The 26322-nt window shown below is 38.8% G+C and overlaps 1 protein-coding gene across 14 annotated transcripts in view; it reads right to left on the bottom strand.

Moving 5' to 3' along the window:
- The window catches only part of LOC122873373, a 190639-nt gene that overhangs the window by 104999 nt on the left and 59318 nt on the right, over positions 1–26322 (bottom strand). For 9 of the 14 annotated variants that reach the window (XM_044190013.1, XM_044190009.1, XM_044190006.1 and 6 more), the window contains one exon: positions 11072–11178. The exons of 2 other annotated variants lie outside the window; for them this stretch is intronic. In XM_044190013.1, the coding sequence (XP_044045948.1) occupies positions 11072–11178 (107 nt within the window). Of the gene's footprint in view, positions 1–11071; positions 11179–18121; positions 18912–23156; positions 23389–26322 lie in introns of those variants that run through there. 3 more of the 14 variants (XM_044190016.1, XM_044190014.1, XM_044190015.1) reach the window with 2 other exon arrangements.

The raw sequence follows: 26322 nt of genomic DNA on the forward strand, positions 1-26322 counted from the left end.
CCTCCTGCATGAAAGATCATGAATGTATGAATATCCCAACAACTATTGAATGGACTGCCATGGAATTTGGTACAGACATCCATGGTGTCCAGAGGATGAATCCGAATGACTTTGGTGATCTCCTGACTATTCCTCTACTGCCACCATGAGGTTGACATTTGTGGTTCACAGTGAAATGTCTCAACTGTTGGATGGATTGGATCCCCTGACTTTTCCTCTAGTGCCATCATCAGGTCAGTATTTCAATTTACCAATGCTTTGGTCAATTCATCTAACAGTTTGATTTTCTTTACAATATGCTCTACAGCCTCACGGAGCCACTAGCGTGGCTGCAGACTCAGTCTTGTTTACCAACAGTCAATGTTGATTTATTTTAACCATGCAAGTCCATCAAAATAAAAAACATTTCAAATCACCTCTATCACTTAACATTTACGAATAACTAATTTTAAAGTCCATCTGCGTTTGAACTTAACACATCCATCCAATAACTACATTTCCAATAGTTCTCAAAGAAATACTGTTAATGGAGAACAAATATAATCCAGTAGACTCTACAGAAATGGCCTCAAGTCCCTTGGGGTTCAAGTGCCCAGTTAAGAAATCCAGAATGCCTCCCTGGTCTTTTAACCATGACCATGATCGTTCCCTAAGCTTAACCAAGTTGCCCGACCCTAATCATACTTTAACCGTAATTTATTTGCCATAACCACAATCTCATCCTAACCTTAATACCATAGTTCCCATGCAAAAATATTGTAGAAAGCAAGATTTGTAACAACATTGGCATTGATCGTAATCCAGGTTTTGGAGAATGGTCCAATATTGATGGTCTTGTCTGCTGATGGGGTTGCATTTTCCTTGTGTGGACAGTCTCAAAGAAAAACTCAATATTATAATATATATTATAAAACTAATATTCTCCACAGGAACAACTGCTGACACATGGAAGTCACATGAACATGCAATGGAAGTCTAACACAACAACATCCAGAGCAGACACCAGAGGAGGCTGGTGGTACTGTAGCGGCCGCAGCTGTCGCCAGAGGGGTAACCTTCATTTAGCCTTTTGGGTGAAAATTGAAAACTCATACACAAAAGGCTACATGAGCCTATTTCCCTCAAGAGTCTAACAGGTTACAGAAATTGTGATTGTAGTCTGCGGCTGTGCTCTTGGGATCAACACATTCTTGAAATTGAACCTTGTGTGCGTGTATGTGTGTGTGCATGGAGCAGAGGTGGACGAAGTATTCAGATCCTTCACTTAAATAAAAGCACCAATACAACAATGTAGACATGCTCCATTACAAGTAAAAGGCCTGCATTTAAAATCCCACTTAATTAACTACAGAAGTGTTATCAGCTAAATTTACATTATTTAAGTATCAAAAGTAAAAGTACTTCTTCTGAAGAAAAATGTCTCCCGTGACTAATATATTTAAATGAATATGATATATTAATTGTTTATACTGATGCCTCGGTGTGTAAGCAGGATTTTACAGTTGTAGTTGGTCGAGGAGTTAACAGTTAGGTAGTTTAGTCCAGTTGTTCCCAACCTAGGGGTCACAAAATAAATCTGCGGGGTTGTGAAATTATTTACAGGGAAGGGAAGAAGAAAAAACAAAACATTCTGCTGCATAAATCCTTTTTACAATTTTTTGGGAGTTTTTTTTTTTAAATCTTTGCTATTTTGTGATATATTGGATCATTTTACCCCTTTAGGCTTTAAACACAGAAGTTTGGAACGGAAATCGCTGGCTACTTAGGTGGAACTAACAACTCTGAAATGTGACAAGAGGCCCCAAGACAAAAATTTTTTTTAAGGGGTCACAAGCCAAAAAGATTGGGAACCACTGGTTAAATATATAACAATGTATTGTATTTTAAAAGCTTGTCATATGTTTTTTTATGTAACATCTTAATCTGGAAAGTAACAAGTAACTACAACAAATGTACTGGGGTAAAAAGGGCAATATTGCCCTCTGAAATGGAGTTGTATAAAGTATAAAGTAGCATGAGGTGGAAATACTCAAGTAAAGTACAAGTACCTCAATTTTGTACTTGAGTACAGTACATGAGTAAATGTACTTAGTTACATTCCACCACTGGCAAGGTGGGTTGACAGAGGTCTGCCAAACCACGTCCTCCTCTTCGCTTCAGTCCCTCACCCTCTCTCCCTGTCTGCATCTGGTTGGCATCACTTGCTTTCTCCCCCTCTCTTTCTCTCTCTGCCTCTTTAATGTAATCATTCACCAGTGAACTCTGGAAACCCAGACACTTATTGGGTTGCAAGGACAAAGGAAGTGCATATGCCCACTCACCACACTTACACATACACACACACACACACACACACACACACACACACACACACATACAGACAGACGTGCAGGGCAGGCAAGAGGACATGCTATCTCTGCGTGGCCGACACCATGATCACCTGCTGCTGCTGCTGGATGGAGACTGATTGAATTTCCCCCTGATTAACTTTCAGCTGACATACTCAACCCTTCCACTCACCCAGTCAGCCTATAAACAAAAGGCGGGAAACAGTTAGTGAGTTATGATTTTTCCTTTCACTTCTCTTCATCTTGTCTGAATTGTGTTCCCTGCTGGGCTATTAGAGGCTATTATACTAAAGCTGATCCCCTGTTTGATTCCCCTTTCCTCAAGGAGGAGTTAACAATGATCAGGTTGTCTGCTCTGCGTCAGATATTCATTTGGCAGGGCTCAGGAGGCACTTTACAAAATTAAGAGAGGCTTGCTCTTCAGTCAGTAAATATAGAAAGTACTGGGCTTTAACACAGGTACTGTAATTAACTTTGGTCTCTTGACTCACTACATGTTGTCTATAAAAGAGAAAAAGACATGACAAAACACAGCACAACATTATTAAAGGATAAGGCTGGTGATATTCTATATTTTTCTCATTGTCTTATAGTCTGATTCTGAGTACTTTTTGACTTCTCCAGCCTCTTCTCTAGCAAACCCATCCTCTCTTTAAGGAATTTGACATTCTCAGAGGTACATGGTTTCTGAAAATTCTATTCCCTACCCTGCCATCTCTACAAGCTTGCCTATGGCCCCTTGAAAAAAAGATGATACAACTCAAGGGGTTTATCCTGAAATGTGGCATATGCAGTAAACACTTTTAAGTCTAACATACCATATACTCTTAGTTCCTGGCACATTTTAGCACTTTATGTTATTCCTAATCTTATTGTTGCAGTTTTTCTTTTCCTTTTATTGCATTCTGTATTGCATGTATAGTACCAGCACTTTTAATGTCTTCTATTGCCCCTATTTTTCTTGTCTGTCTGTGTGTGTGTGTGTGTGTGTGTGTGTGTGTGTTTATTGTGTTTATGTTTTATTTCTTATGTATTTTATGTTGCCTTGTTGCAAAAATAATTTCCTCTTGACGAACAACAAAGATTTGAACTGAACTGAACTTTTAACTTGAGTTTACAATGATCCCATTTATGATCCAATTTGAGTTCTGTGTGTAAGGAGTAACTGATGCCGCTGAACAGGGAAAGACATTTGTGCAAAGGAGGTTTTTACAAAATGCCACCTTACAATTGCTTATAGATGCCCCCTAAGTTACTGAGCTATGAAACCCCAAGATATTTCATCATGTTACTGATGGTTATGTCGGCATTTATGGATAAGTTTTACTGAAGTAATCCAAACTTAACAATTCTAGTGGCACAGTGGTTGAAATGGAAGCTAAACTAAAATCTAAAGTAAACAGGAGGAAAGATTTTTAATTTGAGACTTGTCAAAACAGCAAACAGATAATGACTATCTCAAGAAGACCATCTGCAAACTCGGGCATGCATTCTGCATATACACACTTCTGTGCGACAGACTATACATTGCAGTGGAAATACTGTGCTGTTTTAAACGCTAGTTAATTACATCTAGGAGAGCAGGTCACACCTGCCTTTTAATATAAAAATTCTTTCTCTAGCAGAGAACGTGAGCTGAATCTATCTGTGTGTGTGTGTGCTTATATGGATGTGTCCATGTGGCCACAGGAAAAAGGGAACATAATGATGAACACTGTATTGACCTCTCCCTGCTTAAAAATCACATTAATATTTGTAACAATGCCAACATCAGTTTACAGGTCCATCCCCAAGATGACAGGGGAGGTCTGAACTGTACCAGGAAGCTAACTCCTGCATTCGTGACTTCTTCACCTTGAATTTGATTCTGACTTCAAATCTATGCTATGCATTGACAGAAACCATGTTTAATGACCTTTGTAAACAATCTGTTCACTGCTGTTGTATAATAGTCAAGGCTGATTTAGCTCAGACAGGACAAGCTCTCTCTATTTTGCCAGCATGTTCTGACAGTCAAGATTCCTTCATTGTCATCGCACAAGTAACAAAATTAAGTTTGGAGCAGATACATGGGTAAAGGAACCAAGAAACAAAAATAGTATAATAGCAAAAGTACATCTCAAAAATATGTACAAAAATTGAAAACAATAAAAAACAAAGTTACAAAAATGAGTTGGAGAGGTAAAGAAGTTGAATATCACTCACGGTCGATTAAATACTGCACTAAACAGTGTTTCACTGAACAGCAGATGAGAAAAAGAAACAAAAATGGCAGTGAGGATGTGCAACCTGAGATTTATTGTGCCATTGACAAGGTCAGAGTGACGGGTAGTACATAACAGTTACTCAGCAACATGAAAATAAAGCCAGTAGTGCACGTAAGTTATGGCAGCAATGACATCCAGTATGAGCCTAACTACAATTTAACAGTGTTGGAGGGAGCAAAGTAAAATGTGATGCTGCATGCTATTCTGACATCTATTGCACATATTGAAGTAAGAAATAATGTTCTTTATGAGCTTTCCAGCTTGAGTTGGAAACATTAAATTAACAAACTGTAACATTAAATGCTCATATGGATCCATAGAACCACAATGTTATCGGTTTGTGTTTGCATTGTTGGAATCTAGCTTTTTTGCCAGCCTATTTAGATGGGAAATATCATATTATCAGAATGCAACTCTGTCGCTTTTACACACTTTTTGGATTTAACTGCATTAGTTACATTTGAGTACCTTTTTACTCTGATAAAACCTGTACTTCTACTTCAATAAAATATCAGAAAGTCATCATCTGGAGGAGGACATTTTTGTTCTTGGTTTGTCCTTTTTACTCCTGATTGTAAAATCCTCCCAGACCAAAGTGTTTCCAAAGTTAAACTTGAGTGCACAAAATTTATTCATATGTACCCCAAAGTTAGGAGGGTGTGCATATCTTTCAATTTTGGGATGCAGTGGTCGGTAGTATTATTCGATTTCTTAAGGTTGATGTTTTCATGAATATTCATGACTGCACAGTTGAACTAAGCTCAGTGTTGTTAATGTTAGCAATTCATTGCTCATAAAGTCATAAATCAAAACAAAACATCCTGATCTTGCCTATTTTTCAAGCATATAGGGATAATTAGCAATGTGCATTGTTTTATAAAATACATTTTTATACCTTAAAATGATAGAACAGGAACATTCTAACATTCTAAATAAGTGTATTTTTAAAGGCACAATCTACACACTGTACTGCACACTGCATAGCTCTTTAACTGCAATAGGCACCCTGTAGACTCCACCATGGTGTGCTCCACCTTCATCCAGTCCAGTGCTACATACTTTTGTTCCCAGTGAACACAGCAGTACCTTATGTTAGGTGCCACCGAGGCCATTATCACCGCTACATGTACAATTTTCTATAATCAGACAGAACGTGCTAAGTGATACTTTGGAACACAAAATTGTACACTGAGACTCCACACTGGGCAAAACATAATACAAATATGCTTCTGCCATCTCTACAAGCTTGCAATTAATCTCCTCCTGGGCAACCACATTCCTGCGAGTCTTTTCACAGGTCCAACTGTGTAGTATGAAAGGCTGATCTAAAAAAAAAAGGACATCACTCAAGCTTGTTCTCACTAATGAAAGGTTCCTCTTGTTAGGAGGAAGAATGGCACCTACCTACTAGGCAGCTGAGACAAGGCTGAGCAATGACAGCTTGGACTATACTTAAACGTGTAACACAAACACACACACACACACACACACACACACACACACACACACACATTGACGCGCACAGACTCTGTTATGGCCCATTACCCAGCCTCTGGTACTGTGAGAGGAGGAGAATGGCAAGTATTGATCCACAACCGCAAGTCCAGGCAAATATACAGAGTGAGAGGTGAGAGCACGAGAGAGAGAGCACACACCTCAGACTTTCATTTTCTCTCCGCTCTCTCTCTGTCCATCTTCTCACACACACACACACACACACACACACAAAGTACATTTAATTAAAAGCATCATTACAATACTTCTTACAATAATGGCAAATGATTCCCCAATTAGGTCTACTGTGGTCATTGGTCAGTTTCATATTTAAATGAGGTGATTTGTTTTTTATTTGGATGTCTGTAGAAGCCCATTAAGTTATACATTATACATTATTTATCTACAATGGGGAGGTTGATTGCTGCATTTGACTCATTTTGGTGGCAGTGGGCAGCAATGAGAGTGCAGCAGTAACTGGGAATGATCTCCACTTCTGAAGTTTGACATTTCACTTCATTTTATTTGTGAGAAGATCATTACCACTCTGTCCGTTACATATGAATACAGACTGGAGATGATTCATTTAGCTTATGACAGGTGGCAGGGAGAAACAGCTTGCCTGGCTCTGTCCAAAGGTTTGTTTAATCAGTACAAAAATGACAAGTTGTGGTTTTACAGGGGGTTATGTGAGGGAATACTTCTTGGCCAGGTGGTCCAATCTGGTCCAGCACATAACCCCCCCCCAAAGCCAAAACTGTCTTAACCAAAACTGTCTTAATTTTTACACTAACACAAATCACACAAAAAAACATCCCAGAGAGAACAATCACAAAAGTTACCACATAGGAAAATACATAGAAAAAAGTGATATTGCTCACCCCAAAAAATACATTATATTATTGGCAATATTATGAGACAAATAGAATCCAACACATTAAAGGTTGAGCCAACTGTATTTAAGGTATTTAAACCATCCGTCAACAGGGAAATAACAGCCTCTCCTCCTGGGCATGTCTAGTTCCTAGCGCCAGCATAGATATATTAGGAGTGCCCGTTAGCATCATAGCGAGATACTACAGATACTTCCCTGATGAAAAAAAAAATGCATTTGTAACTCGAGCCTCGTTACGGGAGTCTCAAAAAACCCACACAAAAATGCAGTGAAGTTCACAAAAACAAGCAATTTGTAAATGCAGGTTTAACAGTTTGTATATAAATGTAACATCCAAATATGTTTTTGATGAAAATTGCAAATACTTTTAAATACATATATTTGCGTATTTCTATTTTTGTGTGCATTAAAGAATGTGTATGTGGAGTTATTTATACATAAATCACGAAATACATTTGTGAATCCTTCTGTGTGCATTCATTATCAAAGAGACTGATCTGACTCCGAACCTTCTTCCTGTGCCTATAATTACTTTAACAGGACTTTATTTTCCTCTTTTTCTTTGTTTTTTTTAATGTTGGTCTAATGCATTTCTTTGCCTTATACAAAGCACCTTTTAATTGCCTCTCTGCTTGAAATCTGCTGTACAAATAAATAAAAATATAAAAGAACATATTGTGAAATGTTGTGAAAACCCCTCTGTTTTCCTGCATTTGCATAACTGGGACCTAACTGGCTACAATAACAGAGGAGTGTATATGTTAATGATGTTCTGTGGCCAGAATGAAATAAAAAGTCCTTCATCCACTCAGAAAGCACTAGAACTTCTACATTAATGTGTAATCTCTTCCCCTGGGTTTTTTCGCAAGTTATTCTATGCTTTGATCTTGGAATCATCTTGGATGGATAAAAGAAGTCGGGGTCAGACAGTCGCACTGCAGAGAGCTAAGTAAGCACTGTACTCATTCCTCTAACACCACTGAATCCTTCTAATATTTTTGCCTTTTTATCCCCATCTACCATTTTGTCCGGCGTCCTTTCCTGTCATGTCCTGTGCCTTTACTTCTTCAATTTTAATCCTCTTATTCCATTTGTAGCACTTTTCTTTCCCGTTTCTTCCATTACTTCATTGTTTCCAGCGCTGCTATTTCTGTCACTCTCAGTCCCCTTTTTACTTTCATTAGCATCTTCCTGTTTTTTTCCTTCCATCCTTTTTTCTCCCTCCTCCACCGCTCAGAGATGTTGACAAGATTAAATCTTGCAGCAGCCTCTAACCTGGCGGTCTAACCTGGCGCTCAGTTATCTACCTCCATTTGGTAACCGTAACAACACCATGGTAACCGTTATGTTATCATTACTGTGTATCTGCTCACAAGGTAATGGGTGGAAATTTAGTTTTTTATTGTTGAAGGACTGATAGAATGGCACATCGATGGTGAGAACAAGCTGACTTTCCTTAGAGTGTTTTTCTTAATAAAAGACCTCTGAAACTTAAAGCAGCCTGGGATTTTTTTCATAGTTTTCATTTTTGTCATGGTCCACTTAATTGAGATCCCAGTCAATAGCGCTTGGTTTCATAAGCTTCTGTCAGCTGCTTTCTGCTAGAAAAGTTCATTATTTCCCCATCTGGTGCTTTAAGTGTTTCACAGAGGGAATCACAGGCGGAGAATCAGCCTTTGGAACTCATAAATTAGACTAAATTATGAGTCAAAGCCTATTATTGGAGTTTCTGAATGTAAAAGTGACAGTCATGTTCTTTGGCAAGCCCTGGAAAACATAATCGTAACTAATTTTTACAGGGATATACTAATCGCCCGTGTATGATAAGAGGATAAATAATGTGCTATTAAATGAAGATATGCATGCTTCAGTCTCTCGGTCGCTCTCAAGCTTTCAAACAAAAGGGGCGTTTTTCATAAATCAAGCCAACTGCCCACGTATCCCCGTCTTATCCAACTCCCTGCTTCACACTTCTACTGATCATCACAACAGGAAGAATGTATTATAAAGACCTGTAGTGCTCTATCTATTATAAATATAATACTATAGTATATGTTTTGAAAATGAACACTTACACAAGCTTCTTCACAGGCTTAGATGGTAAGCCAGTGTGCACTAATTACTCTATTAACCCCCCAAATATTTTTCCAATTACCATCTTACACCCTCCCTTGCTGTTTCTTCAACCACAACATCCACATCATGCAGCAAATGACTAAAGCAAGGCCATAATAGCAAGGATATGGCCATTACCATGTGTGATGTTACCATGGCAACAGGCACCTGCCAATATGCTATCTAACAAGCGGTGAGAAATAAAATGAAAAAAAAAAAAGAATGAGGTGTATGTGTAGCAAAGTGTTTTATCAGGCAGAGTTTTCATGGTAAATAAAGTCTTTTCAGACACTCCATCTCAGCGAGCCGAAATTAGAAATCCAGTATCATGTTTCCTCAGGCTCTAAAGAGTTATCACATTCCACTTTCTGTATTCAGTTTAAATGTGTCAACCACACAGAGAAGGATTTGGTTTTGCACTTCTTCCACCAAAAAAACAACAAAATATGGATATTAGCAAAGTTGTAAAGTTATGTTCAACAATGGTTTTCACAGTTTTTTCTGCAAACACAATGTAATGTAAGTAGGAGCTCTCTCTGTCGGTCTCTGTTTTTTTTTTACTCTCTCTCACATACCATAACAGGACTGTCTCATGGGACAGCAGGGTATAATGAATCATTCAGTACTGGTGGTCTGGCTACAGGAATGTCACAGAGAGAGCAGCTGGAGGAGAGAAGTGTATCTTTATGATTCAAAGACTGAAGCTCCTGGTTGACTGAAAGTGAAGGTTAATGGCAGGTGGAGAGGAGCTTGTTGACAGTGATAGAGATATAAATATTGACCTGTGTTATTTCCAGTCATTTCAACCTGTCAGTGGGTAGTTCAATTTGTCAGCTAGTCAGTGTATTATACCTTGATTATGCCACACAGCAAATTGTGGAGGGTAAATAGATTACTTCCTAGCGTGTTTTGATCAAACCTGTAATTATTTTTTTTGTAATTTAACAGCTACCATGACCCCTCAAGTTTTTACAGACACACAAACTACAAAAACTTTTTACTTTAGACAGCTTTGGTGTCTGCGTTTCCAAAAAAAAAAAAAGAAAAGAAAAGACAAACATCTTGGTTCGGCGGTGAACAACAAAATGCCTTATAGGGAGCTGTCATTTTAGCTGACAGCCAGTCTAGACATGATTTGACTGTTTGAGCGTGTATGTGTGAAAAATAGAAAAGTAGAGCAAGAAAAAGAGTTTGTGTGCAATGCAGGATAAGATAATGTAGACAACTGTTACAATGCAAAACAAAACATTGGGGACATACAGTCATTATTAATTATGGTAAATTTACACCAATCATGGAGGGAATTAAGAAATGTTGAATGGTTGGACTATCAAGATGTGAATCCAGCAAAATGACTATAAATTGGTAAAAAAATATCCCTAAATTCAGACTAAATAAAGACAAAGATGTTCCAGATGTGTGTTTCTGTTTGTGTGCTTGTCTCATGTCTGTGTCAATCCATCGCCCTGTGGGCTGAACTGAAATGAGAACGTCAGTGATAATCCCCTTCAGAGCGACACTGGAGAGACAGCAGCATCCTCGCTTACTTCATTTATCAGCCCAGGCATGGTGACAGTAAAGTCCTGGCATCCTAATTAACTGCGATAGCTGTCGGTTGTTTAATCTCCACAGCCTCACAAAACAGCTGTCATGTTCCAACAGAGACTTGCAGGAAGCCAGGGGTAAGAGCCGACACACAACGTTGAAAACTCTTCGAGACTAAGACACAGTCAGCCTGCTGCTCCTCTGTGGAAATTATGTGTGTGTGTGCACTCATCCTTCAGGATCCAAGGTTGTAACAAAGTCTGTAATGTTTACCGTATGTGTAAGTGTGTGCTTTTTGTGAGTTTTGGTCTACATTTGGGAGAATGTGTGTTTATCCTACTTTCACAGACCAAACCGTAAGTCCCAGAAAAACAAGCAACTAAATTTAGAGACTCGTCTCATCTCACCTGCAGTTGTGTCTCATGCTCCCAGGAGGTCGCGCCGTGACGCCGCACCGCTGCAGAGGAACAGCTCGGGTGGAAGCATACAGCTGCGGTGAGCTCCAGTGTCAAGACTACAAGACAAAGTGTGATGTGTTTGAGTAATTATGGATATGAAGTGTTGCTGTGGCCCAGTTCCTCCTGAACATAGACAGCAAAAAGTCACTTTTTAAACTATTGCAGCTAGTTGCTAAAAATAGTAAGAGGTAAGAAACATGAGCAGTCAGACAATCATACAGGTTGTAAACAAGCTAACAGTTTCGCCAGATTAGCTACAAATGCATTTGGAGGTAAAAAATTAAAGTTAGTGACATTACATTATTATCTAACTCTTACATAAACAGAAATATAAAATATCACTTTGTGATTTTAGGGGAAGTTATGTGCTGGAACTATTTCTACGCAAACAAAAACTGAGTGCAGTGACTGTGCGCAGCTACCCTAAGCCTTGTTGTCACACTGGCATTGCCAGGTTTGGTACCATTGTGTCTGTATAGAGACCAAAAGCAAAACCTGTGCTCACCGACCGTATCTGGCAACCCACGCTGTAGCCGGAGACGCTGCACAGAAGTACTGGGATAAACAAATGTTCTTCAAGAAACTGCTTCAAAGCATAATTCCCCATAAAACCTCAAATTGTTGTTTTTAGATTTTTGTTTATGTATGGGTTAAAAAAAATTTGATACACTGTGTTAATTAGTGAGCTTTTGGGGTGGTGGTATGCGTTTCCAGTTTTTATTCTAAGCTAGGCTCAATACATCCTGGCTCTGTACTTATTGCACATGAGATTGATATCTATATTCTCATCTCACTTTTTAAAGGAAGGCAAACAAGCGTACTTCCCAAAATGTTGAACTATTCCTTTAAGTTTCATGTTTAACTACTAGTGACACAGAAACCAGATTTTACCAACTTAAAAACTCTGGTAAAGCTCATTGGAGCCTATTATCAGCCCTCTGTTAATAAGAGGGCTTCAAAGTGACAAAATGTAGAAGGCTCTTCTGCAGCCCTGACTAAATCACTCTGGACAGACTAAATGGAAGTCACTGTCAGCAAAGTTGGAATGAGTAACACTGTGATGAAATTTTTAAAGGCCAAAAGAAGCTGGCAGAGTGCCGGGTGAACTATTACGGCTTCTAGAGAGGAGATCTCTTGAGATCAAGTAACACAGCCTGAGGATATCAAGTCTGCTGGTTTGAGACAGGAAGACAATGGTGTAATAAAACATGACTACAAAGGTGACGTGCCTGTGTGAACTCACAAAGAAAGAGATGTGTGCTAATTAAAAAAAAAAAAAAAAAACTGCAACTATTATTTATTATATGTGTGGGAAACCAAAGGAAAACATAAAGATATTTACTGTAATACTGCTTCTCTACTGTATGACTAAAGGTCAGCGCTTAAATCACATCTCACTTAATTATGAAACTCCTCCCTTACAGACAATTTTATAACCGATGCAATTAGCCTCTGCAAGAACAAAAGCTAATGGTAAGGTGCTCTATGACAGATGTGAGTTCACTAAATTAACCACCCTGGCATTAACCTTTGCCCTCAGATTTTACACAAGTAACTCAATCTGGTTTCAAGCAGAAATGTTTTATATACCTCTCTTCTCAAAGTCAAGACCTATTTTCTTTTTCTCTCTAAATACAAAATTTCTGTTTCAAACCAAAAGTCTTGACTCATTCTGAGTGAATGTATCAAGATCAATCAGACAATTTGGGTATACCTGATTTTTGGTGTAATCCCTGTATGTCCGTGCAGTTAAATCATTCGAAAGTTAGTAGAATGACAAGGCAGGTTATTGCTGTTTATCAAATGGCCCAGTCATAAAAAAAATATAGTTATATATGAACTTATCTCCTACAGAAACACGAGATATGCATTTGGGCCAATGTACAGTACTACACCAAAACCACACGAAGAGTGCTGGGTCTTGTTTCCCAAAAGCACCTTAAGGCTAAGATAATCATTCAGTGTGGATGAAATGGCTATAAAACTAAGATGAAAATTTCCTGACGTTTAAAAAATCATCAACATTCAAAAATCATCCCTTCATCCATGGATGTGAAGAACCAGTGATTCTACTCCAAGCTACTTCTGGATGTCTGAGCTCCTCACCCTAACTCTAATGGTGAGCTCAGCCGAACGAAATAAATTCTTCATCAGCAATCTCATTCTTTTGGTCACTACCCAAAGCCCATGACCATAGGTAAGGGTTGCAATGTAGATTAACTGGTAAATTGATACCTTCACCCTCAGGTTTAGCTCCCTCTTCACCACAACTCCATCTGCCTGTTAATCTTGTGTTCTAGTGACTATTTCAACAATCACAATTTAAACCATTAAGTCAATATAGATTTAAAAGCCATCAAGAGATGTGCCAACATATTATTTAAGTATATATAAGTATTGCCGTCACACTGAGGTTCCAAGGTTTGTTCCCATCATTTGGTAAGTCCACCTTTGGTCCAGACGGAAATATCTCAACAACTATTGGATGGATTGCCGTGGAACTTTATACACATATCCATGGTGCGTAGAGGAAGAATCCTTAGGACTGGTGATCCTCTGATTTTTAATTTGATGCCATCATAAGGTCAAAACTTTCTTTCTGGTTTTTGGTTTATGACCAAATACCTGAAGAAATTATGCCATTTCAGCACTAAACAGTGAGATAAACTAATCATAGACTGCATATTACGAATGTTAGCATGCTAACACAGTTAACATTATGCCTGCTAAACATCAGCATGGTGACATTGTCACTGTGAGCATGTAAGCATGCTAATGTTAGCATTTGGCTCAAAGCACTGCTGTTCATGCAGGTGACATGATACACATTCCATTTTACACTATTCCACTGATGTACAGGTGATGGTAACGTGCCAGGAAATGCAGCAATGCACCAACAAAGGCAGCGCGTACCGTTATTAAGGCAGTCCTTACCGCAGCAGCCCAGGTTCTAATCCGGGCCCTTTGCTGCATGTCATCCTCTCGCTCCCCTGCCTTTCCTGTCTCTCTAATAAAATAAGCAGAAATAGCTTTGTCTTATGACGAAGGAAATTTAATTAATTCAATTCAATTATATTTATAGTGCTAATTCATAACAGAAGTTATCTCATTGTACTTTTCCTATAGAGCAGGAGAATGTTTAAATTAAAAGAGCAGGAGAGAGAGAGAGGGAGGGAGGGAGAGACGGGAGAGGGAGAACTGCTACTACAATAACGATTGTAGTAGCAGTTGTCGAGCAGGAACACGGGGCAGCAGGTGGCCCACATTCACAGATCCAGACTCTGCAGCTCTGGAGGCAGAAATACCTGCTGAAAGTGACAGAAGGAGAGAGACGAGAAAGCACAAATCTACAGGAGAGAGAAGATGTGGAGTTAGTAACATGCATTAATGGGATAAAAATGCATACAAATGGAGAGGGAGAGGAGGATTGAAGAACTCAGTGCATCATGGAAAGTCTACTGTCTAGGCCTATAGCTAACTAAGGGATGGTTCAGGACTCACTTGAGCCAGCCCAAACTATAAACTTTATCAAAGAGGAAAGTCTTAAGCCTACACTTAAATGTGGAACCCAAACTGGGAGCTGATTCCACAGGAGAGGAGCTTGATAACTGAAGGCTCTGGCTCTCATTCTACGTTTGGAGACTAGGAACCACAAGTAACCCTGCATCCTAGGAGCGCAGTGTTCTAATGGGGTAATAAGGTATTATGAGCTCTTTCAGATATGATGGTGCCTGACCATTAAGAGCTTTGTAGGTGAGGAGAGGAGATTTTAAATTCTATTCTGGATTTTACAGTAAGCCAGTGCATAGAAGCTAATATTGGAGAAATATGATCTCTTTTCCTAGTTCTTGTCAGTACACGTGCCGCAGCATTCTGGATCAACTGGAGAGTCTTAAGGGACTTATTTGGTCAGCCTGATAATAAGAAATTGCAATAATCCAGTTTAGAAGTAACAAATGCATGGACTTGCATGGAAATGCATTCAACACATTTGTTAGACCTCAACGATACACACAATATGTTTTCATGAGTAACAGAATGTAAACAGAATTATTTTTTGTTGACAAGAAAACTCTGCAGGGTATCTTTAATGAATTATGGGTACTGTAGGTACTGTAAAAAGAATAATACTGCTGTGAAATTCAAGAACGACATTCACCGACCAGAAACATCTCTCACGATAATGCACTCCAACATAAACTATAACCTCAAAAATGACTGTTATTAAGGTCAATTTTAAGACTGTTAACAAGAGCATGCATGTTATTCAAATTTCCCTCTCATCAAACCCCTCTCTGTGGATAACAAAACTCATCTATACACACCCTAACACTCCACATCTATCACTCTCTATATATGTATCAAATTAGATCAAACACCAGAGGACCAAAGCCTTTAAATAACCATCACAGCTGTAATAAGAAAGAAAAATCCCAGGTGCTAACTGTAAATCAATCTCTCAAGCATCTGTGGGAACACATAAAATATAAATCATAAAGTTCCTCAGCATCTGAGCCTTTTAATTGAATATTGACTCAGATCTCTCATGCTGTAGACCTATCTCCATGGACCTTCACACCACTAACTCTGAGCTATGTGGTGCAAGTGAGAAATGAAATTAGGAGGAAGAGAAGAAGAAGAAGAGAGGGTAGGGCAAGAAAGCAGAGGAGTGCCTCAGGGTGTTTGTGCGCACACACACCACCACACCATCCAGACTGTGGATATGCTGTGGATATCACCTTGCCCATGTGTGTGACCACCCTTATTAGCTCTGTAGTTAAACCTAGTAAGTCTAGCAGAGATACTTTGACAAATAGCCTGTCTACTGACTTAGTCTGGGGCAGTCAGTCTAATGCTGTACCATTTGACATTTGGCCCGTTTCTAAATCATTTTAATATGACTGACATATCCCAGGCCTTTAATCATTCACAGCCCTGAGGGAAAGGAAAACTTTCTTGTAACAGATAGGAAGAAATTATGAGAAATTACATTTCCTTCTTTCTGCAAATGTTGCAAAAAGACAGACAAGCACAAACAAACAGGTGTCTTAATGTTCCTCACACACATGCACACATCTGGGAAACAGTACATAGTGATCATTATTGCCTTGTCTCACCAAGGCAGATTGGACAACATTGCAGATGCAGTATGAGGACACTGAATATAAAACATTATTCATACTTGTGAGGACAGAAAAACCTTTTGAGAAATCTTCCTGCGCATACATTTTTTTTATTAATAATGTAATGGATTGCTGGTGTTGTTGAAGAGAGGGGTGGATTAAAGGGGGATAACGGTGCACACTTGTACACACAAGAAGTGACAGAAGTAGCTGAGTGAAGAATAAAAGAAGAGAGCTTGAGAGAGAAATTCAAATCCTGTCTATTTTCTCACCTCCACACACCTGGCCAATCACTGTGTGAGCTGGATGTGCTTGTCAGACTGACATTTTCAGACCTTTCCAACCTTTCCGACATTGGAAAGACACAGCCGCCTCAACTCCAATTTCAGAAAGGTGTATGGGGAGGGGGTTTCAGATGCAGTCCAATGATCCGATAAGCACTTTGTCTGAAGCACACAGATACCTTTAAGGCTTAGGTTATGCTCAAACAGTTCATACGGCATGTTATTTGACCACCTCGGGAATCAAAAGTGTCAAAAGAAATAATAATCAAAAGCATACTAGCAGCTTAAGACCTTCATGAGCCCCCTGGGTGTTTCTCCAAGACCCCAATCTACAACAAGGTAGGTGGTTAGAGGTAATGTGTGTTTCCAGTTTCACTCAGTGGAAAAAAGAAAAAACAAACATTTACAAATCATTAATATAGAGAGCAAAACACAGACTTTAGTAGTCTGCTTTTTGTAGGGCCATTATCAATTAATAAACCAAGAACAGCTCACATCATTCTTTTCTTTTTTGGTTTGCTGTGGTACGCTGGTAGAAATCTAATCTAATCTAAAGGTCCTTTTGTGGAGTCCTTGAAGGCTGAAAATTTGTTCCTGTGCTGCTGGATTGCTATTTATATTCATAACAGTTAGTATTAAGACATCCGCATGCCAGCCCACTGTGCATCAGGACACCTTGGAAGTTAAGTGCCTTGCTCAAGAGCACCATAGTAGTTAGTAAACAAGGGCAGCCTTTGCATAGTAAGGCTCTCAGATTGGCCAAATTGGCCCACTGACATTCTGGCCAACAATAACCCTTGAACCAGGGCTTTCTGGCATGCAGGTCAGATTGTATAAGTTGCCTTTGTGTAAGCATTCAAGCTGTTCTTGTATACCTTTTCTCTGTCTGCTGCAGCTGATTTCCTGTTGATTGTCCAAACTTCAGATTCTTATGGGTCAAATTTCAGTTCTCAGTAACCAGAAATTTCTGGTTTTCTAACCTTATCCTGCAGCACACCATTTGCCTGCCATGCCAGGTATAGAACAGTGCCTATTAGATGGCTAGAATGAAATTCAGCTGCACTGTGGGACTGTGAACCACCGATTTAAAGAAGGAATTATGAGGCTAATGGGGCTGGTGCCATTTGTAGTGGAATAATGTTAACCTTACATTATTAATACTTAGATTATTCATGAAGAGAAGCTGAATAAGTGATGGCATAATAAAAAAGGTATGAGACAAACGACTATTACTCAAGTTCTTATTTTCCATTAAATTTTTCAGAGAAGATTAAAATTACATCACAAAAATCTGTTATGTTTGGCAGCATTAAATAACACACATAGACAAATATTGCTCATCTCTGAGTCTCAATAAAAAATGCTATTATTTTTCATTTAGCAAAAGCAATTCTGTGTCAGTCAAATCCAGCAAATAATTATATTTATAGAAAAAGCATGTTACATCCGAATCTGTTACAAAAACTAAATTCAGTGCTCCATTGTATCTCTGCTCAATTTAAGGGAGAGCAGGGCATGATTTTCTCTGAGTGGTGCTCAAGCCATTAGCCTCCCCAAACAGGTATTAAGGTAGAGTGAAGGACCTAGGAAAGTAAAACCCTTTGGGAGCAGCAGAAAAGCATACCTGTTGCCATGACAACCACTGAAAAGAATTGAGGCGGGGCAGCAGGTTTTGATCCAGGCTGCATTAGTTTGACTCTAGTGCCATCTTATGGTTAGAATATGCATTAAACACACATGCTGCAAGTAAAACTGAAAGTTTGGACGTACTTTTTTAATAAGAATCACAACAAACCAGAATGAACATGAATTAACACAATCATCATCATCCAGCACAGAAAGCAGATCAGTCCTCAGTGGTAAGATTAGTAACTATATAGGGCTATATTTTTTGGACACATGATCATTTCAGTAGTTGTTGGTTTCTGTTCACTCTAGGGAAATGACATTGCATGACATTATCACACAAGAAGAGGATGAGTGACAGCAGAGTTAGCTGCGAGCCGAGAAGATAAGGTGGGTGTCAGCTGCAGAGGGAGCTAATGAAAACATGTACTTTGGTGCCACTTGGTGATGCTGTGTTTGTGTGCATGCCTGCCTGTGTGTGTGTGTGTGTGTGTGTGTGTGTGTGTGTATGTGTGAATGGTGCCATTAAGATAAAAGGGAAAATTTAATAAATTCTAGTGAAGAAATCTGGTTATTACTTGCTAATGGCCATTTGCATCAGATACACAGAATTCAGTTTGAATGAAGCATGGTCAGAAATAAGAGTACCAGAGTGTGACTACAGAGTGTGCATGCATATGTGTGTGTGTGCGTGCTCTTGACTGGGTATTGTGCAAATGGTTTCTGACAGTATGGGTCTTGACAAAGGCCAGGGACCTGTGGAGAGAGAGGAAACTTTGTAGCGTCATCCAATCATCAGCCAGAATACTCCGGGAGGAACTCTGCAGTAGGCCTCCATGTATCTAATCATGCCTCACACACATACATATACACACACGCAGAATGTCCACCCATGTTACCCTGCGAAATGTATGATCTTGTGGAAGTGCGAGATTCTTCGCTTATCACTCTGGTTAACTGTCGCACTGGGAAAGCATTGGGGAAATACAAGAAAACGCAGAAGGTGAGAGGTGAATCAAATCAAAATTGCTGTTCCAATGGTGGTTTTAATGGTGGTGTAAACAAAAAATATTATTTGTACTAAAAGCACTTGCAAGCTAAACTTGTCTAAAAATGTTTAAAACAGTTAAATATCATTAGAATATCAGTGACAGATCAGTGTTTCAACATAACTGTGTCTTCTGTCATTTAATTTGTGCGGTTTTTACACTAAGTATGTTATTTAAGAAGATTCAGATATTGTATATTATATTGGACACCACAAATATGGGTAAAATACATATTTATCATTTTCGAAACTTGTTAGTTTTTTTCTGATTAATTGATTTGATTTTATTATTTTTTTTTTACTGCACTCTACAAAATGAACCTAAAATTGCATTACTAAAATATTACACCAATGACCACGGGATTATCAATATAAAAGACAATTATGCAAAATGATTATTTTGATTCAGAAGATGTTTCTCTGTGTTCTCTTTGTTTACAGTAATTTCTTGTGAACAAGGGGAAAAAAAGAAAACTAAAATTTAGAGCGAACAATTACAACTGATAGTAACTGAAGAGAATGAACAGGCAAAATATTTATTCTGTTTGTATTCAAACAAAGAAAATGCCACTCAAAAGAGAACTGACATTGTTTGAAATATCAATGCAAAAAACCTAATTTTTTGATTTTGAGCAATAATATGTATCTGGTAAATAGAATACAGTTTAATTATTTTTTGTGTAAAACATTTTTTTACATCAGTTTATATATATATATATAATAATCTTTAAAAAAACAAAACAAATAAGCCTTTTCTTAGGTTGCTATGACTGAGTATATTTTCTGAGCAGAAGCCAAGTGTTTTTGGCTGAAATGTTTCAACATATTTTCAGTGTTGCCAGATAAAGGATATTCTGTATGTGATCATCATGTATTTCAGGAAACAGCTACTAGACTTGATTCTTGAAGACAGTTTGCCTCTTCTGAACTAAAGGCTTCTTCTGTTTTTCAGATCTAAAGGATAATACATTTATGTATAAACCACTGCATTTCTTGCACTCCACTGCAATCTAAAATGTCATGTATGGAGTTACTAGTTCACCAACAAAACTGATACTGGTGTCATCAGAATTGCACCAAATGTTTAATCAGAAATAAGTGATGCCTTTTCACTGCCAACACTCGATCAGACTGATGCAGGCCCTTGATTTCAGTGTCCTGTCATTTAGCATCTCACTGGTGATCCATACTGCAAATACCCCATTAGGTTGTGACAAAGATTAGGGGCATCGTATCTTGCATCAACGATATTGTGTGCCCACATGGGCGACTTAGCTCAGGAGGGGGAGGGTCCGATTTAGGTGATCCCTGTATTCATTAATTTACTGACAGCCCATTAAAGGGCCCAAACGTGCCCCAACCCCTGCAAACTACGAGTATGGAGACAACACCATAATCACTTTAGCCTAAGAGTCACTGAAAATAGACCTTTTCTCAGATGTGTGTGTGTGTGTGTGTGTGTGTGTGTGTGTAAGTTGGTTGGTAGGTCAGAAGGACTCCACACACACTCAGGAAGTGTAGTAGAGGAAGAAGGGCGGGGCGTCGAGGAATGTTGCGTGACAAGACTGAAGAAAACAGAGTGCAGCCTGGTGTCTCACTAACGCACGCACACACACGTGCACTCAGACCCTCATCCACACACACACACACACACACACACTTATACATACACATGCATGCGCACACAGACTCTTTACTCTTTTATGTCGCTTCAGGTTAGGCTAGCTGCCCTGCCTTTTCTTCACTCTTTGCTCGACTCTCGTCCCCCCCTTGAGTTTCTTCTACTCCACTTCTCTCCTCTTCCACTTCTGCTGCCTTCTCCCCTTCTTTAATATCTGAGACTCTGAAATCTCTCTTTTATTTGATCCTCTCTGCATGTCAATGTTGTCTGGACTCTTCCATATTTACTTTATAATAGTTACAAAAAGGAATGGAAGTTAATAATCATTTTTGCTATAATGTTGCTTTTATATCAGCTACTCCAGGAAAGCCATCTAAGATGTTTCAAAAGAACAAGGATGGTAAAAGTAAAGCCCCCCCCCCCTTTTTTTTGGTTGTTCAATCATATATTGTTCAGAGGAGAGATACTTCTGTCATCATTCATTTGCCTAAAACCCTAAGATTACACAGCCAAAGTCTATACTCATAAGTGAAATCTTTAATTTTAACACCAAACACACAAAATGATTGTAGATCTATAAAAAATCTAATAACAATTCTTTGTTTTCAAGTTGTCTTAGCATTTATGGGTTAACTAAGATATTACTGTCTAAATAATGAAGCAGGGGAGACCAGAGACTTTCTACTTTTTTTTTCATTTATAAATTTACAGTTTGCAACTTATTTTCTTTTTTGTTGTTGGTTACAAAGTTAGTACAAAGTTACTTTTCACTTATAAAGAGTATAGTTTACCACCCTCTTATTATTTGAGTCATTTAATATAAGTTGAAGAAAGAGAAACTTGTTATTGTGTTAACTTTTTCCATATTTGTGCATATAAACACAACCTCGATTTCACGCTGAACTGAAACATGTTTCACACTGCATGATAGCTGTCGGGTTGCTGGAGGGTTGGCTGAATGTTCAGATCATGTTCACACTGGACATCGAGTAAAGTTCTTTTGAGAGTTATTAACATACTGAGTTGAGTTGTGAAGTAGAAGGTCAGGGACCAGGTCAGGCCAGAGATTAAGTAAATGAATCAGATTCACAAAGCACCCAAACAAGCATGTGGGTTGCCTCTTCCTGACCCCTTCCCGACCCCCGGTCTGAGTCTACTGGTTTCAAGCTGAACCTGTTTCAACCAGCTCAGGCTTTGTTTTTCCCTGGGTTTTCTCCACCATTATATTCGGAGTGTCTGATCAGCTTTTTTTTTTTTTTTTTTTTTAAACTTTATTACTTTTCACACACATCATACTGTATATGTCTTTAACATGCCTTTGTCACACTCACATATTTTAACCCTCTTTCTCTTCAGCCAGGTGTATTGAACGTCACAATTTGTCTGAGCATGTAGCATTAGCTTTCTGTGCACATTCAAACAACATGATGCACAGGTTAACCGCATGAAAGATAAAACAGTGTTATGATAACATACAGCATATCTATGGAAGTAATGTCATGCAAATGCAAATGCAATTAACTTAATTATTATGTCAGTTGTTAAGAGCTTCTTGCTGCGTTTAATTTCTTTGTTCTCGCCCCTCGACAGCGTCAGCAGCAAAAGTTAAACTCAAATAAAATTAAGCCAAGCCAAAAAGGAAGAAACACATAAACAACTGACGTACTTGTGCCAAACAAGACAGGGGAACACTGACACATGTAATCACTACACACTGTTGAAATGTGGGAACTCTTATATTCCATTTTTTTTTTTTTTTTGCATTACACAAAATTTTACAATAATCATTTAAGACATTTTCCTAACCAAGACTACACTGCATTACATTTTGTATAATGTTATTTTATGTAAGTCACAGCATTATGGTTATTAGAGTTAATTATTTTAGACAAATCATTTGGTGATTTGAAGATATACATTTTTTTTGCATGAAAACAAAAGCCATTCCAGAATGAAAAGAAGGAATCAACTACAAGAACAGCGACAACATTTAATTTATGTTTGCTTTAGCAACATCACATATGTGCTGCAGAGCAGTAAAACTAAACGGAAATACTATCGAAAATTGTTGCAATTCTGTCTATTTTTTGTTTTGAAAAAAAAAAACAATCCTAATTTCAACAAGTCTGGTAAAACGGAAAAACAAGAGTTACAAGAGATTGTGAATTTGCTTCTTCTAGTCCTGAAGGAGCTGGATAAACTCTGTGGTAACTAACCCAGCTGTCACAAAACTCCAATCGACCTTCTAACAGTGTAAAGTCAGACTCTGCTAATAGGCTCCTCCAGCAAATTCAGTGAGCAGGAGTGTGACATCGTGGGTCTATTCATTTACCTGTATATGAAGTGGCCATGTGGGGTTGCAGAAAGCGGAAATACGCAGCTGACTAGGACTCTCTTTGATAAATGAAGTCATGAACGGTGTGGTAACGGCCCGACAGTCGGTCCCGCCGTCCTAATTAACTCCGCTCCGAGCTAATTGGAAGCTGGAGCGTGGAGCGGGCCTGTGGCTCGCGCGCTCCCCTGTCTGTGCGCTTCTCGCGCCCTCCTCTTCTTTCTCGCGCACTGGTTTAATGTGATAGGTGCTCATCTGGGCGTGAGATGAGTGAGGAGAGCAAGTGAGAGACGGTCGATTGGTTCGCGGCCCTTTTACAGTTGAAGTAGCTCCAGTTATATTTTAAACCCTAGAAGCCCACAGTTGTATTCCACCAGCTGAAATACTGCAAGCGGCTCGAGGGCGCGAGGCCGAATAAACAGCCTCTAAGACAAACTCACATTATCTGCCTTGATGGATCGGACTTTCTATATGGTGCAAACGAAACGAGATTTGTAATTGTGGTCAACCTAATATGCTGCTGATCTACTGGCCAACACGAGGTCATTAAAGTTACCAATCGTTTTGCTCTTTTATGTGGATTAATTTAAAACCGCAGAGTGATAGACTTTTGGTAAATGATGTTGTCCAAACAAGGGTGGGGGGAAAGCAACAAACGACGACATTACATTGGCCCCAATTACTGTGAACTACTGTAACCGCCTGGTGGAAAATGACTGTAACTCCTGTAACTAAGTTCTTTGGAGAGATATTTAGAATACCAGTTAGGAGTGATACTTTCCAGCTGTAAAAGAGTCAAACCATTACATGACAATTAACAGAACTCTAACAGGGCCAGATCATTTCCCCCCTCCAAAAAAAGTTAAAAGCCGTTATATAGTGCTTAAGTTACATTCCCTTTTCATTAAATGTTTTCGTTCTTTTGTATGCCCGGCCACGAGGTGCATCTATCGGGTGGAACTGATTGATTTGTTTGTGCTTGGAATCAATGTGCCAAATACAGTCTGATTGAACACTCAATAGTCTAGTTCAACTAGAGTTCTCTCTCTTTTTTTTTTTTATCTGCCATGTGACCAGGTTCCTTATTTCAAAGCCTGATTGAACACTACGGGGCGGGCAGATCTTGGCTCCTTACGCACACGGATCTATTTTGCCATAAGCTTATTACTGAAGGTCAGCAAGCCCCCCCAGCCACGTGTTTTCAACTACGGTAAGAAATTATTAAGAAATATTACACTTCGCTTACAACAGCCAGAGAGAGAGAGAGAGAGAGAGAGAGAGAGAGAGGCCTACTACATGTCCTGCAGGGCTGAGAGGGGAAATTTAGAAAATTCACTTCTTGGAGGAACATTTAGTTTTAGACAATTCAGCTCACGTCCACACATGTGCCATATATGCTCCCTAATGAAAATACGCCTTTGAAATTCGAAAGAAAAAGTTGCTCTGCTGCTTAAAAGTAAGTTTATGGTGACCAATAATTCTAATTATTCATTATTCTCCCATTGCTTTTCGTTGCCCTCATTTTAAGGTAATATTTCGGACTGGGAGCTTTTCAGGACCGGAGGCCTGGATCTGCACACACGGTCGGCCGAGGGGGGAAGGTCCCCGCTTTCCAGCCCCTTTGTACTGGGCTGACAGGGGTTAACGTTCCGTAAAGAGGTTAAACAAACGGACATAGCCGTTAGAAATCCTCCAGTCACATACGGCCTCACAAGTGCAGGAACTGGCAGTGGTGGTGTCGGGTTTTAACCGGGGATGGAAGCTAAACTCGCCTGATTCATTTTAAAGCTTGACCACCTTTTTATAGACTTTTTTTTTTGTTGGTTTTGGTAATAAATTCAGAAGGCCTATAGTCATATGACAATAAGCTGACGTGAATTGTAATAACAGGGTCTTTTTCGAAAAGAAACAGGCTACTACAGTTTTATAATTTCCACTGGATTCTATGTTTTTTTATACACAGTGATATTAACTAGAGGACATTTATGTATTAATTTATTTTTATTTAACCTGACAGATTTTTATGTAAAACTGAGTTTATACAACGACCAATGACGCCGTTCACAAATGTAAAGTAGTATGCATCTGCCACTGAGACACTGACACACTGCAAAATGAATAGAAGAGAATGGATGTAGCATATATATATATATATATATATATATATATATATATATATATATATATATATATATATATATATATATATATTGAACTTAAAAAGTATGATACATTTAACATTATTCTGCTAACAGAGTAAGTTGACATTTATGAATAAATACGATTATATTAGATCAGTCTTTATCTTACTAATAATGTGTTGCAAACATTTTTAATGTTTTGTCAGACAGTGCAAAGAAGAAGAAAACAAACGTTAGACTCTTTACTGCACAAATTAGCATTCTGCAGTGAGTCTCCAGCACAGTCAGGTGCAGCAGCCCAGCTTAGATGTAATTAACATTTCCTTCCCATAAAGCCCATTTGGACATCATTTGATGTGATGTACTTATGCCACTGCCTATCAGCGTAATCTGTGTGGAATAAAATGACCTGTGGTCAAACTCCTAGGACTTGAACATTTGACTGGAGATAAAAAGGTCTGACCCTTCCATTTAGGGACTTTAAAATTAGATGTATTGTACCATATATAAAACAAACTGTATTCTTCAAATGAGTAGCCCACTGACACAAATCCATGAGGCAGAATGATCAAGAAACTAGGTTACAGCAGACTCTGAATGCATTCTTAATAATGAAAGAGATAAACATGCACATCATAGACAAGGCAAACAGATGTGGAAGGAAAGTGGCATTTCTTAAAAGGAGAGTATGTTGTTTCTTTATGTGTTTGTCTTAAGAAGAACAATGTGCCCGAGGTGTAAAGCTCTTGTTTTGCTTTTGGATACAAATATTAATGAGCGACGTTGAAATCCCAGTACACAGAGTGAGAGTAAAAATCCCAAAACCCTCTAAAATCCTTTGAGTTCTGAGTCGAAAATCTCTTTCCAAGCATTCCCCGTTGTGAGGCCTGAGCTGATATGGAGCTAAAATGCCTTGGTAAGGTCTGGCGTTCGTAAGCTATATGCTGTTGACTTGCACTGAGAGGACAGAGAACTACAGAGATTATGGGCAATTAAAGCCCACTTTATGCTGGTCTGCTGGCGTC

This window comes from Siniperca chuatsi, linkage group LG3 (genome assembly GCF_020085105.1).
Source record: "Siniperca chuatsi isolate FFG_IHB_CAS linkage group LG3, ASM2008510v1, whole genome shotgun sequence".
In the NCBI taxonomy this organism is placed as follows: Eukaryota; Metazoa; Chordata; class Actinopteri; order Centrarchiformes; family Sinipercidae; genus Siniperca; species Siniperca chuatsi.